The sequence below is a fragment of the Parambassis ranga genome, chromosome 1, assembly GCF_900634625.1.
Source record: "Parambassis ranga chromosome 1, fParRan2.1, whole genome shotgun sequence".
Lineage (NCBI taxonomy): Eukaryota > Metazoa > Chordata > Actinopteri > Ambassidae > Parambassis > Parambassis ranga.
In genome coordinates this window covers 23,415,996-23,431,873 of record NC_041022.1, presented here as the reverse complement: position 1 = coordinate 23,431,873, position 15,878 = coordinate 23,415,996, and the positions used below count along the sequence as shown (strand labels likewise).

Below are 15,878 nucleotides of genomic sequence, written 5' to 3'. Positions count from 1 at the left end.
CTCCTGTTTTATTCAAAGCAGGGTTGAAGGATTCAAGATAATTTGAACTCACACTCATGCTGCCGCCCCAACGCAACAGAGCCAGGGTCGACTCATTCACACACACACTCTCTCTCTCTCACACACACACAGTGGTATGGTAGGCACACAGTAGTGGAGAGCTCAGATGTGTCATCTCTGACGGTCAATCAAAAGTAGGCACTTCTGAAGCAGATGACGGTTCTGGTTTTGTTGTAAGACAGCTGCAGTCACATCACACCAGTACTCCATACATACACAGGCAGGATGATGGTATAAGAGCACTTAGGAAGATGAAGGTTATGTAGTAATCTTGCCAAGTGCTTCTATACAAACAGCTCACAGCCTGCCTGATGTAACTGCAGCTGGACAGGTGAGTGTTTGGTCAGAGCAGCTGAACTTCAGTCAGGAGGAGAAAATCTGATCTTTGCATTTTTAGTGCCATGTGTGATGGAATGTAAACACTGACATAAATAAATGTGTTTACTTCTCATTTTAGAAACCGAAACCTGTGTGATTTCGGCTTCATTAACACACAAACACCCGCAGCTCATGCTAAAACAAGCCAGGACGTGCTTAACTCCAGAGGAGACAAACCTGCACTTCCTAGTTTGTTCTACAGGGGGAGCTTTAGGTCTTTGTGAACCTACAAACCTCCATGTTTCCTACAGGGTTTGAAGTATTACCAGTTCTCCCCTTTTGCCATGTGTGCTGTTTTAACGCAAGTTGCATAATTTTTTAAACATCCCAGACCCAGTTACTCAGAAAAAAATTCAACTGCCAATCGGAACTACTTACACCCGAACTACACCCAGCCAGCATATGTCTGCAATCTGACTGTGACCATCATATTGTGCTTGTGACAGCATGAGCATGGGTGCAAATATTGATGGCATGCTTGTAATATTTATTATGGGCAAAAGAGGTTAAAAAAAGAAAGAAGTAGTTCTATGGTTTTTTTGTGTTTTTATGGTGTCATATTTCTAAATCATATTGGACCTTTTATACTTCTATATTAACTTTTACCATCTATATTGCCTTTTGCATCAAAACAACATAGATGGATACATAGCGCCAGCGAGGAAAACATATTTATATATTTAATTCTGGGAAGAACTGTCACTTTAATGCTATGGGCATTTCATATGGAGATTTAAAAAATATGTTACGGTATATATGTTTTAAACCTCAAAAACTCAGATTTTCTGTTCCACTGTGTCAGATGAAACAAGACGCTCATGCAGACTAAAAATACAGTAGACGTTCAACGGTTGATATTCATGCAGAATTCACATTCTGCAAACTCTCAGCATCAATTAACTACATGTCATAAAAAAAAAAGTTTGCCTCTGTCAGATGAAAGACAGTGACCGCACGAAGAGCTGAATTCCATAAGAAAGCGTTTTACTTTGGTAATAACAGGATGCCGCTTTCAGACTCCGGATATTGAGTCAATGAAATGAAACTCTTCAGTGTCACACCTCTCTCCGCCAGGGTTCCTCCAACCGAAGTATAAAAAATGATAGCCTGCCAAGAGATGCTGATCAAAGAGGTTTGGAAAAAGAACCCTGTTGATTCTTTCAGAGCAGAAAGGAGTGAATCATTTTATCCCCTGAATCTTCAGCTGTGAGATTTTCAAAAAGTCTGAAATCAGTAACAGAAAAGGTTGTTAATGATAAAAATCCCTTCGGCTCCATCATCCCGGCCTGCTAGAGGAAGAGGTCTGCACAGTATAGAATGTATTCCAGGCAAAAAAATAAATTACCCCATTATCCACACCCTGCGCTCCCACTAAGACTGTCTAATAATTTACTAGTATTTCTGTTGAATTGCACACAGTGAGATGAGGTGGCAGCAGTTTGTAGGAGGCTCTATGTGTTCCTTGAGTCTTTGAAGCTGCTGGAGCGGCTCCGGCATGCTGCTGCTCTTCTTCTCCCAGTTTTGTATTTGGTCCCTCTGGGCCTTCCCCACCTTCAGCCGGCTGTCATCGGCCCCTGAGGTCAGCCCCCAAATCACCGGGCCGGTCGGTTGGTTGGTTCTGGAAATCCAGACTCCGTCACCTATCACCTCTTCTGCTCCCAGATCTCAGCCATGTTCAGGTCGAGCCGCTCGAGGCTCTTCAGCGCCTGGACGTTCTCTGTGTAGAACGCCACGTCCACCACCACCAACCTGCAAACACAGGCACAGATTACACTTAAAAATGTCGAGAGAGGATCTCTCTCTATGTTGCCATATTGGCCATTAAAAAAAAATGTTTTGCTTTGTGGACTTTATCATCTACAGAAAAATACACCGCTCAAAAAATAAAGGGAACACTTAAACAACACAATGTAGCTCCAAGTCAGTCACAGTTCTGTGGAATCAGCCTGTCCAGTTAGGATCAACACTGACTGTGAATCAGTTTCAGCTGCTGTTGTGCAAATGGAACAGACAACAGGTGGAAATGAGAGGCAGTTATCAAGACAGCCCTATAAAGGAGAGGTTCTGCAGGAGGACCACAGACCATTTCTCTGCTCTCACCCTTTCTGCCTGATGTTTGATCACTTTGCATTTTGTCAGTGCTCTCAGCCCTAGAGGTAGCATGAGGCGGTGTCTACAACCCACACAAGCTGCTCAGGTAGTGCAGCTCATCCAGGATGGAACATCAATGAGAGCTGTGGCAAGAAGGTTTGCTGTGTCTGTCAGCAGGAGACGTGGAGGGGGCCATAGGAGGGCAAACACCCAGCAGCAAGACCGCTACCTCCTCCTTTGTGCAGGGAGGAGCAGGAGGAGCAGATCCAGAGCCCTGCAACATGACCTGCAGCAGGCCACTAATATGCATGTTTCTGCTCACACTGTCAGAAACAGACTCCATAAGGGTGGTATGAGAGCCTGACGTCCACAAGTGGGGCTTCTGCTTACAGTCCATCACCATGCAGAGTGATTGGCATTTGCCAGAGAACAAGATTGGCAGATTCACCATTGGCGCCCTGTGCTCTTCAGCAGGTTCACACTGAGCACATGTGACAGAGTCTGGAGAAGCCGCGGAGAACCTTCTGCTGCCTGTAACATCCTCCAGCATGACCGGTTTGGTGGTGGTTTTGGTGTCCAGGAGCTGACTGATGCTTTAATCCAGGTCTGGGAGGAGATCCCTGAGGACAACATCCTCCGCCTCATCAGGAGCATGCCCAGGTGTTGTAGGGAGGTCATACAGGCACATGGAGGCCACACACACTACTGAGCCTCATGCTGACTTGTCTTGAGGAACTTCCATGTTGGATCAGCCTGTGATGTGATTTTCCACTTTTATTTTGAGTATGGTTCCAAATCCAGACCTCCATGGGTTAATAATTTTGATTTACATTGATCATTTTTAGTTAGTTTGTTTTCAACGTATTCCACTATGTAATGAATGAAGATGTTATTTTAGTGTTCCCTTTATTTTTTGGGCAGTGTAGAATTATCAAAAGAAAAACTACTGAATGTTGGGTAGGTGTCAGGCTGCTGTGCATTAAAACAGAACTGAATGGGAATCACTGATTGGACAAAGGAAAATGTCTGAGAATCAGTGTCAGTGAACACAGCTCATCACTGCATTAACAAATTATGGTAAACCTCTACCATGCAAAGAAAAAAAGCAGATGATGAAGGTGCAGACGCAGCTACCTATACTGTGTACAGTTATACTGGTTGGAATTTATACTGTATATTTGTACTGGTTACCAAATTTCCTCCAGGATTAATAAAATAATATTATTTCAAGAGAACATAAGCTCCTTTTCATTTCTGAGCAAAACACAAGAAAAAACACCATAATAAAGCTCAAACTGTCACAATTTTCAAAAATATAAAAGTGAGATTTGCAAATCAACCAGTCTGCTGCTTTGTCTGAATAAACATATTAATGCTCAGCCCTCATAAAAGAGGGGATGTAGACCAGTGCTGTCACTTGATTGTTTTTGTGTATAGGTCATGTTTAAAAACATCTGGCTCAAGACTTTATGCTTATCATTTGAATTTTCCTCAAAAACATGAGTGAACCCAACTAAATAATTAAAGTTGTAGAATAACTTTGCTACATAGGTATGTAAAGCAGAACAGGAAGTGTGCGTGTGTGTGACAGGAAGTGATCTGCTTTGCAATGTTACCCATGTTGTGGTCCCCCGTCATTAACGACCCCGAGCCGAGCCAGCTGCCTCTTCAGGTGCAGTTTATAACTTGCGTTGATCCTGAGGAACAACATCTGTGCGGGAAGACACATGTCTCACAATGATGCACTGTGGGGCCCATTAAAATCCTGTACAAATAAGAGAGCCTCACCTGTGTCTGTTCCTCAGGTAAAAGTTCATAAATGGCTTCGTGCATCTTTGCCATCTGCTTACATACGTTTCGGAAGCAGGCTGAGGGCATCGGGGCCTTCACTTCATACTGTGGACACAGGAGCAACAACACAGCTGGCATCATGTGATATCTAGGACACAGCTGAGTGCAACGAGAAACACATTGAAACTACTCAGAAGCACAGACCTGACACTCATCTTACTCACAACAGCTGCTTTTACCTTTGTCTTATCGTAACTTATGACTTTATTTCCATGATATCTGAACAGAATGAGACCTGTAAATAAATGCTATTTGTACCATTACAAAAAAGATTTGTAGGACTTTTTTTAGCAGTTGTTAAAAAACAGATCCAGATCTTACCTTTGATAAAACCTTCTCAAACAAACTGTCCATGATAGCCACCAGTTTGGCAGAGATCTCTGCTATGTGATCATTGTAGTCCTGCAAGACAACAAACGGTGTCAGACACTCACAGTATTTCTAGGAGAATTTCCCTGTAAACAGATTGCTGTGTGTTACCTTGGTGATGTGGTCAAAGTGTCGGAGGACACTGAACTGTTTGGGCTGTAGTTTGGTCTCAAAGTGAATTCTGATGATGGGAATGTAGTGAACCACCAGCTGCAGGCAGCGGGAAGCTAATGCTACAAACAACAACAGGAAGAGAGCGTCAGTATAAACACAAGCCTTCGTCTTTAGATCAACGGAAGCATTCAAACTTCCTTTGTTGATAAATCTAATCATAAGCCTGACTTGTTGTTTTGTACCGAGGTTTTTGGTGGTGATGGTCTTGAGGCCAACGACCTGCAGAGCTCCAGCCCCCAGAACCAGCTGGCAGCTCCGGGAGTTGAAGTGCTGAACAAACACACAACGCAGGAAATTATTTTGTAACACCACTGCTGTAGACCTCACAGGCAGTGCAACTAAAACTCTAAGCTACACTAATATAACACTCAGTGATTTTAAAAAAACACCAATATCAATAATTATTGATTCAAAGAATCGTATGAGTGGTTCAGGATTATTTGGTGCTGGGTGTCTGACCTTGAGGAGGTCCGACAGACGTGTCAGCATGTCGGTGGCGATGGAGGGGATGTCATTGACACACTGACAGTATTCCAGAAAGATCCGGATCAGCAGCAGAACCGTGCTACAGAAGGGGGACAGTTTACAAACAAATGCTCACATTAATGTATATTGATATATTACTATGACTGTATCTGACTGTGGTCTATGACATTATTAGTATGTGTAAGAATAGAATAGATTTTTTGTAGTCATACAAGTTTAGTAAGTTACTGCTTTAGTATCCTTAGACCATGTTTATTCACACAGGGATTTCTTAAGTTTCAAGGGCTTTTTTGGCACTTTAGATTTATTCAAATGGCATTTATTATGAAATCAGAATGATGGAGTGGTTTGTGCTTCGACTCGTTAACATGTGTTCTGATCATTGGATTGCTGAAAAGATGTTGGTCGTGTTGTATCAGGGCCAAAATGCAGCTGAAATGAGGGTGTTGTGATATGTTCATGGCAATGAAAGTCTTTGTAATATATTAAATTACATCTGTTGATTGACACAACAATCTAGAAACAATGTGAAATGTACCCAACGACGGCGTATTTTTGCCCGTTCACCAGCAGGAACTCTGTGGGTTTCCTGTCATCTGGACCTGCAGGAGGAAATCAAATGTGTTACAGCATAAGCCTTTATAAGCTTTACTTTGATAAAAAGTGAATTTTCACAAGTACACAAGTAATAGACAAAGGACACATTAATAGGCAAGTGTGTCTTTATAACTGTATGAACTTATGGTTTCTTACTTCCTTTAAAAACAAAAAAAACACCAAGATAAAATCTAACTTCCTCCCTGCTCAAAAGAATTCTTCACAAACAACAACACTCGTACTTTCTAGCTGTGGCTCTGGCAGTGCAATGCTGGTGTCTAATGTTAGTGTCAGCTGATACCTGCAGCTTTGCGTTCTGGTAGTGTTATTCTGCCATCAGCGATGGAGTTCACCAGATCCTGAAACTCAGCAGGAACCTCTGCCTGCTTCCAGCGCTCATTATCCAGGAGGAGGCTGCGCCGACACAACGAACATCAGCATTAGGATGCATCATTATTTGCCTTTTGGGGGTGCTACACAGATGCCACGGAATTCAACAAACAAGGCTGGCTGCCACACTACTGTGCTCCACATCTGAGCTGCAGGTCACCTGAGTTTAGTCTTGCGTTCTTCGTGGAAGCGGTGGACAAAGCGGTTGGCTTGGCTTTGCAGCGCCCCCCTCAGGGAAACACTCCGCCTGCCACAGAGCTCCTCTGTGTCCTTGGCGAAACTTTCCACTGCCTGTGAGAGACACACAAACTCCGCCGAGCTCAGACGCTCCAGGGAGCCGTCCTATTAGAGGTGGGGAGACATAAACTCACTTTATCTACATCTTGAACTCTTGAAATACAAATTTAGTCCTGTGCGGCGTACTTTGGCTCGTGCAGTAAGAACTTTGACGCAGCGGTCATGGCTGACGTCGGAGGCCGTATACAGCAGCTCCTGGATGTTGTTGACCACACGGTTCAGCTCCAGATCACTGGGCATCATGTTCTCACCAGACCTAACACAACCAGAGGGTCAACTAACCAAGTCAATAATCGGTTACTGCATGTGGCTGTAAGAGGAAGCCATATATAGATGAAAGATACATGACATACATGAAGCTCTGCTCTCTGCTGACAGCCATCTCTGTGGTCCCAGAGGCGGAGTCACTGCTGACAATCTCCATTCGGCTCTGCTGCGTCCTGGAACCTACTGCAGAGCTCTGCTCCTGAGCTGCCAGCGCCACCTGCTGCTGACGGGCCTCATTCAGAGCGTCACTGATAAAGAGACCTTCGTGGGTGAGGTATGCCAGCTCTGCTTCCCCCTGTAGGAGTGACTGGCTCTGGGCAGCCTCTTGTCTTGATGCCGTTGAACTGGCCTCCTCCAGGAGCCGGTTCTTCTGGTTGGAATCCAGAACCTCCAGAACCACATTTTTGATCACGTTCAGAGTGATCTGAGAGGCAGACACAAGGGGAAGGGAAGTGTTCTATATTAAGATTAAGCTTTTGGTTTTTTCCTTGGATATCTGATCTGACAGAATAAAAATAGACATTCTGGTTCAGTCTGAAGTTTGAATGTTCAGGGAATGTGTAGCTGAGTTTTGTGACTCACCTTGATTCTCTGCAGGAACAAAAGGAAACTCTCAAAGACGTTTTTAAGCAGCTCAAACCACTGAGGGAACATCATCAGACGCATCTGGTCCACTAGCCTTAAAAAACCAACAGCAGTATAAGCAGCAAAATCTAAGATAGGAACCAAAACACATGTAAAGTTCTACTTACTTAGTGATGACTTCAGTGTCAATTTCTTCAATGTGCACAACGCTTTCTGCCACACACTGCAAATACAAACAGGGTTCCATTACGCTAGTGTAGAACATGTCCTTATTTTAAGAGTGTTTAAGCGGTCAGGCTCATACCTGAGTGACGATGGCCTTTGCAGCTAAAATCATCTCATCGCTGTATATGTCCAGGAAGTCGAGCTTCCTCTGACGCAAAAGGCCAAACACCAGAGACTCCAGACGCTCCTACATACACACAAAAAAGTTACAAACTGAGCTGGAAACAGATTTATGCAAACCCAGCAGGCAGCAGGGTTTTAGATAACTGAACATGTGTTTCAATTAAGGATGCTCAAATTTGACATGCAGAAATTTAGCAAAACATTTATCATATAGGCCTTTGTCATAGAGACTAAAGATGACACGCAAACAAATACTACTTTAATGATTATTTAACCATATATAAGAAGAAGTTATGTGATCACATTCCAATTAAATCACAAGGAGATAAACTGCATTTAGTAATGTTGTTCTGCAGACCAATGCAGACCAACACACGACATCAACTGAATTATCTGAAAGCTGTTAACCCCACCTCACCCATGTGGTACTCCAAGCAACAGACACTCAAAGGATCATTTGCAGCTAAGGTCTGACTGATCACTGATCCACATGATTTTATGGATTGGGAGCTGTGATTTTGTAGCATGTCAGCAGTTTGTGCGTGTGAGTGTAGCCCACCTTTTGTGAGGCGGTGTTTGTTTTGTGGACCTGTGGTGGGCACAGCATTCATTAATTGCACGACAAATTTCAAATGTGTTGTGAACTGTGACTAACGGCAGCTCTTTGGTTTGACCCAAATTCTTTCAACTTTCTTTTTCTGCTTAACTGTGTGTGAAAAGTTTCTCCAGACCTTCTCCAGGATCTGCGGCTCGTCCTTCAGACTGCGGTTCAGGTCACTGCGAGCGTACATGCTGAAGTCCTCCACCATCATCTTATCAATCAGCTTCTCCAGCTCACACAGCTGGGAGCCAAGATGTCTGAGGAACACAAACACATACGCAAACAGAACTAAGTGGTGTTTTACATGTATGCACCTAAAAACAAACTCTTGGTCATAATCCTCCTCACCTGAAGCTGTGGATTCCCTGCAGCTCCTGCTGCAGCACCTCCTTGGTGGTGGCGATAAGCTCCAGTGCTCCAACGAATTCAGAGGTGGAGAGCAGCAGCTGAACAGTGGGCTGTGTCTGATGCACTGCTGCCATCAGCTTCAGCTTGTTGTGCAGCTTCACGCAGTTCTTGCGAGTCAGAGCAGTGCGGAGAGCCTGGAGTGGCCCCTGGCACATGACCCGATCAATAGCAGCCGTGCGGCCTCGCAGGACAGCCACTGCCCGCTGTGTCTCCTGCAGGCGGTCCTGCAACTCATGCTGCGAGGACATAGCGTGAAAAAACGCCTCAGAGCGCAGAGAGATCTGCCGAGCGATGCTCACCTCCACCACATCCAGGTAGTGACTCAGCTGGAGAGAGAGGACAATGTGTGATCAATGTCTGCGTGTGATGTCTTTTCAGTGGATTTTCTTTGCTAATTGAAAAGGCAACAGTGTTTTTATCATTAAGAATAGTTCCATTTGTACCATTTGTTTAAAAATGTTAATGTTGAAATGCCTGCTAACAGCCGTTCCCAGTTGATTAGTGTGTGTCCTGCAAAGATCACCTTTTCCTGCAGCAGTTTAGAGGACGCTACATCTCTGCTGCTCTTCCCGCCTGCACTGTTGAAGTGAGACCAAGGCAGGACCGCGTTGAAGGTGGCTGGGTCCTCCAGAGCAAAGTCAGGCTTCATAAAAATCTGTGCATTTGAAACATAGACAAAACAGCAGTGAGACTCTTTCTCCTGTGAATTAAGCTAATTAAATAGGGTGAGATTAAGTAACCCTTCTCTTATTATTGTTGTGATATAATTCTTATAAGCCAAAGCTAAACTAAAACTGACACTAACAGCAATCCAAACATGTCTGTATAAGACTAAATAATATTTAATCCAGACTCTGCCCATTGTAGAGTAGCAGTGAACCATGCTTCTAATGTTGAGGGTACAGGAGAACATACATACACCATATGCAGGTTTGAAATCACTCAATTAAAATCTGCTATTTATTCACATGTGCATAGCATTTTAATTATATATCTGGCTGGTGAGTATCCTGAATTCTAGGTGGGCTGAAACATGGGCAGGCAAAAGAAAAGAAGATTAAGACATTAACTAATAAGGCAGCATTACCTTGGGAACTTGTTCCAGCTCAGCTCTGGATTTTTCTGGAAAAGGCAACCAAAGTTCTGGATCAGTTATTTTATCACTTAATTTGTCAGTTGTGTGTTTTATGATTTTACATGTTGAAGAAATAAAAGATTTGACATGATTTTCAAGCATAACAGTAACATTAATAAAGCAAAATAAATGTAAAGAAAACAAATCAGTGATGTTTGTTGCTGGGTCCAGGGTGGTACACTGTATATTGCATCAATGTGTTTACACTGGCCATCTTATGTACTACAGAGAATGGATGCAGGGAGAGGCCTGCAGCAGCTGGTTAATAATTCATACCATGATTGGTGGTGATACTGGAGACAGCGTCCACGTCGTCTTTGTTGGGACAGATCGTCTTGCAGCGTTCATGGATTCGTTCCCTCTAAAAATAAGATCATGAAAAGACACTGATCTGAGTGAAAATAGAAAACCTACTAATGAGAGTGCTGTGATGATTACGCAACAGACAACAAAATGTCTTTCATTTTTCTTGCAAGGGTTAATACTGAGTGTAGTGTGAACAACAATAAGTAACGCTTCCAAAGGTCATGGTCATGTGGCAGTGAGGAAGTAGAGGAATGCCTGACAGCTGTTTTTCTGACTTATATGTCATTCTGAAACCTGAAGGAGGAAATGAGACCAGTGCTACAATCACAGGTAGATTTCTAAAAACAAGACGTATCATACAGGAACAGCAAGAGGGCGGTCCAACTGACAAAGTCCAAAGAAAATAAAAAGATCACACCTCACTCAGGTAGTGAAACCACACACAGTATAACTGAGGGTTTTTTCTTAAAAAAAACTGACCTCAATACATCTTAAAATCTAAAGTGAAATAATAATAGTACATAACTCCCATTCATTCAGTCCCTCAGCTCTCACATGCTCCTCTGCTATCAAGTCTGACTATAAATATAAATAATGTAATGCTATAATAACTACATGTATTGTCTTTAATGAACTTTTAAAAATAGACAGCCCATAAATTAGTATTTAAGTGCAGTGCTTCTTAAAATTATATCCATCTTTGGTGCACCAATACAACAATATATTTATTCATTCAACTGCAGCCAGAGGGTAAAATCATGTTTTTTTCCAGGTCTTAAAACATATTGTACATTAAAGTGAGGCTTAAGCATTCTAAATGGATCAATTGGACATTTTCCAAGAGTTTTACAGCAAATTTCCTGCTTCCACTTCCTGTTTTGTTTAGACCACCAAACACGGTGCTGCTGGGAAAGCCCTGTCATCATTATTGGGTTGTGTTTTTGCCACTTTGTTGTGACTTTGTTGTGTTCTAGCCCGCATCAGACCTGTGGCACAATCCAGTGACAGTTATCTGGACAGTCATTGGTACACATCAAAGACGTTCTTCTTAACACAACAAATTTTGAGAGCATTATGGGAACTTTCCACTACTGAGTGTAGTTCCACCATAATTTTGTCTAAACTCCTCAGACAGTAAAACCCAAGTGGGCAACTTAACTTCGACACACTTTTTCATGGAATGTGGACTGTCACACCCCACAGAATAGAAAGGTGAGTGAGCACTTTAGGCTTAAAAATGTAAACCTATCCCTAAAGTGGACCGTTCTTTGTTATTCAGTGCAACGTTACTGCAGGTATCTCATTAAGCATTACATCACTGCCAAATCAGATAACTACACTACACTGATGAACTTCCAAGCATCCACTTTTACTCATGTTTGGTTTTATGTGATGATGGTACAGTGGGACAGTAAACACTAGGACAGGGGCAGAGGAAGGAACATGCTTCAACAGGTCCCAGTGAGGATAATGGGAACATTTATGGTCAGGTGATATGCACTTGGTTGACTGTCAAGACAAAAATCCAATCTAAAAAGACTTGTGTTGAAATGAAGTTAGGAATGCCTAAAAACGAACTTCTATGAAATTTCATAGAAATGAGTTGGAAATCTGCCAAAGGAAAACAACTAAACACAGAAACTGCTTTAACAGGATTCCTGACACACCCACAACAAAGCGGCTTCAGGAGAAGCTGGGCACAAACATTTGATCTACATCACCAACACTGAGGTCTAATCTGCAGTGATGCTGAGTGAATCAGTCTCCACCAATCAGAGGCGCTCTGAATAATTCAGTGCAGGTGTTACCTGAGCCATCTCCTGCAGATAGGGCCCGAAGTTTTCCCGGGTGATGTTGGGGAGGTAGAAGGAGGGCATCACCTCTGTCTCTGCGAAGTCCAGCCCCCATGTTTTGGTGAAAAAGTCAGATTCCCGTTTGGCGAGCCGTGGGTCGTTTAGCGCGGCGGGGAGGTTAACTTTAGAGCTGTACACAGTCCACCTGTCATGCTCCGCTACCACAGATGGGCCATTGCACAGGCCCCGCCCCTCACCTGTAGAAACACAGCATTCAAACATTCTGTGTCCTGCTTTTGTCTCCAAGCTCTAAAATTCAATTAACAGTTTTGTTCAGAAAGCAAAAAAATACACGTTAAACATCGTAATATTAATAGTAATACTATAAAATAGTATTAAACTACAACTAATGTCTACACATGCTAACTGGAGTTTTTCCGCACCAGTGGGCTCCTTGGGGCAGACATCAGGCAGGGACCGCATGGGACGGCAGCGAGGTGGGGAGGGATCCCGCTCCTTGTGGTGGATCCCCTCTCGGCTTCCACTGCCGGGACGAGGCACTGGGGAGGAGCTGTGGCTGGAGGCCATGGCATTGGGAATTGCCTCTCAGGAGGCTAGCTAGCGACACAGAAACAGAGGTGGAAGAAAAGAGATTCAATCCAATTCCATTTTATTTATATAGCATATTTTACAATCAGAATTGTCTCAAAGCGCTTTACAGAGACCCGGAGCCTGAACCCACTTAAGACCAAGTGTCAGGAAAAACTCCCTTTTAACAGGAAGAAACGTTGTAGATCAAAGCTAACACTAAATTAAGTCTTGTAAGAATCAAGTTTGCCCTTGTTTTGTCAGCAAATCACACAATGCCTTGTCACTAAACATTATAACCTCAGTCAGTGCCTTGTGGTAAGTGGCTCTTAGGGGATCAGCCTGAAGACACAAATATAGTTTCATAGTTTAACATCAGCTGCAGTAATTTCCCAAACATGAGAACACTGTAGTCAACAAAAATAACAAAAGGAGGATGGGCAGTAATCAGAATACAAGTGTGTGTCTCAATGGAACATGTTACACACTGTGACTGACTGATCCCCTATGAGCTCTGTGGTACAGCTAAATAGGATAGATCAGGCTTTGAAAGACACACATCAGTTGTTAGTAGGACATTAACGTAAGCCCTGTTGTAACCAGCGACACCGAAAATAATGTCTCTCAAACTGACACATTTACTACTGCTTCTAAACTCTACTGGCAGTTCTGAGATTGGTAACACTGTACAGGATGTGACACCTGTTAATGGTCCCTGACAGATGTAGCATATACCATGACTGTTTGGCTTCTGAAGTTTCTACCTTCCTTCTCTTATTGTGTCTGCTTACATTGTGATGCTGGACAGGTAGTGTATGGCAGGTTTATCAGATCTCCACAGCTGAACAGTACAATGACAAGCCCCTGAGACATAAAGCAACCATGAGACAGATGCCAAGAAGCTCCACACAGCTGGGCGAAGATTACTACAAGCAACACCTCCCAAATTATAGTTACTGATTCGTGCAGCTTTTTCTGTGACTGTTTGACTTCACATTTAGGGGAAAAAGGTTTAGACATAGGGAGCCACATGGCCGTTTTTGATAAATTAATTTATTTCATCATTTTAAACAGTAACACAAGCCTAACTACAGAAAACACTGCTTGTTAAATGTACAGCCTGACAGAGCACCGCAGGATGTGAAGCAGCAGCGTGTTGGTAGTCAGTTCTAATCTGACTGCTCAAACAGTGGAGATGTAAGACCCTCTGCTGCTAATCCCATCACACAGATGAGAGGATTACAGGAAAACGTCTGCAGGCGAACCGTTACTACCACCTGCACTATTTCTAGCTCCTTCTGCCTTCAAATGACATCATCTCAAAGCCAGAATCAGCATCTCAAAGGGTAAAACTTCAGACTTGTCAGAATCCAACTCTCGTTCTACCACCGACTGAGACTTGAGGCAAAAATAGACATCATCAGCCTTTTAATATTTTTGGAGAGAGATGCTGTTTTAGAGGATTAGATGCTACAAATTGTGAAAGAATTGACTTAAGCAAGAAGGCAACTAATTACTATTCATTACAATGACCAAACCGGATTTAACAGGTCAGTGTTTGGATTCTGCATTCAGAGCCGATTCCTTCAGAATGCAGGAAGATGCTGGCACACAGACTACATATCTGCAGGGTGGGGTGATGAACAGAGAAGCTGAGCCAAATTTTTAAATCATTCATGTCCTTTGCTCGCTCTCTCTTTTGGTCAGGTGAAAACAAATTCTAATATGATAGAATACAATATATCAATAACAAACGGCAGGAGATTTATAGAAAGAAACAACGACTGCACAGAGATCGCCATTCAAAATTTTTAATTAAGTGTATATTTCTGAAATGGCTCCACCACCTCACAGCCTTAGTTTCTTCCCCATCCCAATATCTTTTTATTTAACACAAAATATTTATTATAAGCTGAGTGTGGGGTGACAAAACAAGGCCAGTATTAATTTTTCTTTGCTTGATTCACAACAGAAGAACTGGTCAGACAAGGCTGGACCATACATACATATGTGCTATGCAACTTAGAATAAGTTTGTTTTTATTTTTAACCATACAAATAAAAACTAAGACCACGGAAGCACAAACTTACTGTTATTATTCTAAAGTAAAGTCATATTTTTAACATGACTTTACTTTAGAATAATAACAGTAAGTTTGTGCTTCCGTGTATATATAGTATATAGTGCATAAACATAATATTTATCTATAAGCAGAGCTAAATAGTAATCATCAGTTTTTGTATGGAACTTGTATTAAGGTTAGAGAGGCTGAAGTGTCAGGTCTGTTTGTACGTCTAGCTATGGCAGGCTGACAAAAGCAGTGGTCAGATGTGAAGATGAGACTATTTAGTTAATGGGTAGCGAAACTGCCTACATGGACTTTCCACGTGATTTTGTTCTGCTGATTTGAACTGTCAAATCATTGGTCTACCCCCAACAAGACAGGGACTGACCGAAGCTAACCAGCTAGCTGTAGCTTAACTCCAGTGCAGTCTTCGGCTGCAGTTTTTAGCACTGCAACCACTGACGTGACATGAAATCGACAGTAAGGGGCAACAAGGGACACGGAACGTGTTTTTTTCAGTGTCCGCGGTTGACACGGAGCAAAATACCATCGGCCTGTGCCTAAAGCTAACGTTAAAGCTGAAGCTAATGTTGTCATGGATGGTTACACGTAGACTAGCTATTGCTAGCAAGTTAGCCACACACAGCTACATAACGAGATGGAGATCCAGGACAGCGGGCTATCAGCTGTTACCTTACCTGTCGTGTGAAGCACAGCGGCGGGCGTTTCTCCTCTTCACCATCACAGTAACACTGGAGGAACCAGGAGGAAACCAGCGGGGCACACAGCAGCAGGTAGCACCGGTACAGAAACCATCATGCACTGCTGGAGGAGGGGCAGGGGCGGCCGTTTCTTCTGCGCTGAGCTCAGTTTCAGTCTACAAGGTTCGCTGCTGCCACCTGCTGTCCACATCTTTCCTCATTAGTTTGATTGCCGTTGCAAGACAATCAAATTTATGTATTTTTGTAATCAAAATGTTCATCTCACAGAGGACATTCCGGGTCAACTTAAGCAATTTCGGTGTCATTTTTAACACGGGAGTCTATGAGAGCGCCCTTCAATGAGGGTCATCTCAGGGGTCAGCTACAG

At 43.0% G+C, this 15,878-nt stretch overlaps 1 protein-coding gene across 2 annotated transcripts; it reads right to left on the bottom strand.

The window, feature by feature from the left end:
- Positions 1 to 980: 980 nt before the first annotated feature.
- LOC114438761 (vacuolar protein sorting-associated protein 54-like) lies at positions 981 to 15,624 on the bottom strand. Of its 2 annotated transcripts, XM_028410297.1 has the most exons (24): positions 15,488 to 15,624; positions 12,580 to 12,754; positions 12,152 to 12,393; positions 10,314 to 10,398; positions 9,990 to 10,024; positions 9,426 to 9,557; positions 8,843 to 9,228; positions 8,625 to 8,751; positions 8,453 to 8,482; positions 7,850 to 7,957; positions 7,713 to 7,768; positions 7,543 to 7,639; positions 7,047 to 7,384; positions 6,820 to 6,949; positions 6,557 to 6,738; positions 6,308 to 6,420; positions 5,948 to 6,011; positions 5,383 to 5,488; positions 5,106 to 5,193; positions 4,861 to 4,982; positions 4,702 to 4,782; positions 4,318 to 4,425; positions 4,146 to 4,240; positions 981 to 2,187 (listed from the first exon to the last, which is right to left on the bottom strand). In XM_028410297.1, exons 2-24 carry the CDS (start codon positions 12,722 to 12,724, stop codon positions 2,082 to 2,084), a joined length of 2,976 nt encoding a protein of 991 aa, XP_028266098.1. In that variant the 5' UTR covers positions 12,725 to 12,754; positions 15,488 to 15,624; the 3' UTR covers positions 981 to 2,081. The 2 variants fall into 2 exon arrangements, with proteins under 2 accessions (XP_028266098.1, XP_028266108.1); XM_028410307.1 differs by lacking the exon at positions 8,453 to 8,482.
- Positions 15,625 to 15,878: the final 254 nt, after the last annotated feature.

Bases quoted from the DNA above. Each gene is read 5' to 3' on its own strand.
- LOC114438761 (XM_028410297.1), bottom strand. From the start codon at position 12,724: ATGGCCTCCAGCCACAGCTCCTCCCCAGTGCCTCGTCCCGGCAGTGGA. The intron at 10,025-10,313 runs GTATGAATTATT...TGCCTTTTCCAG, and splicing joins CAGTATCACCACCAATCATG to AAAAATCCAGAGCTGAGCTG. The intron at 4,783-4,860 runs GTAACACACAGC...GTTGTCTTGCAG, and splicing joins ACTTTGACCACATCACCAAG to GACTACAATGATCACATAGC.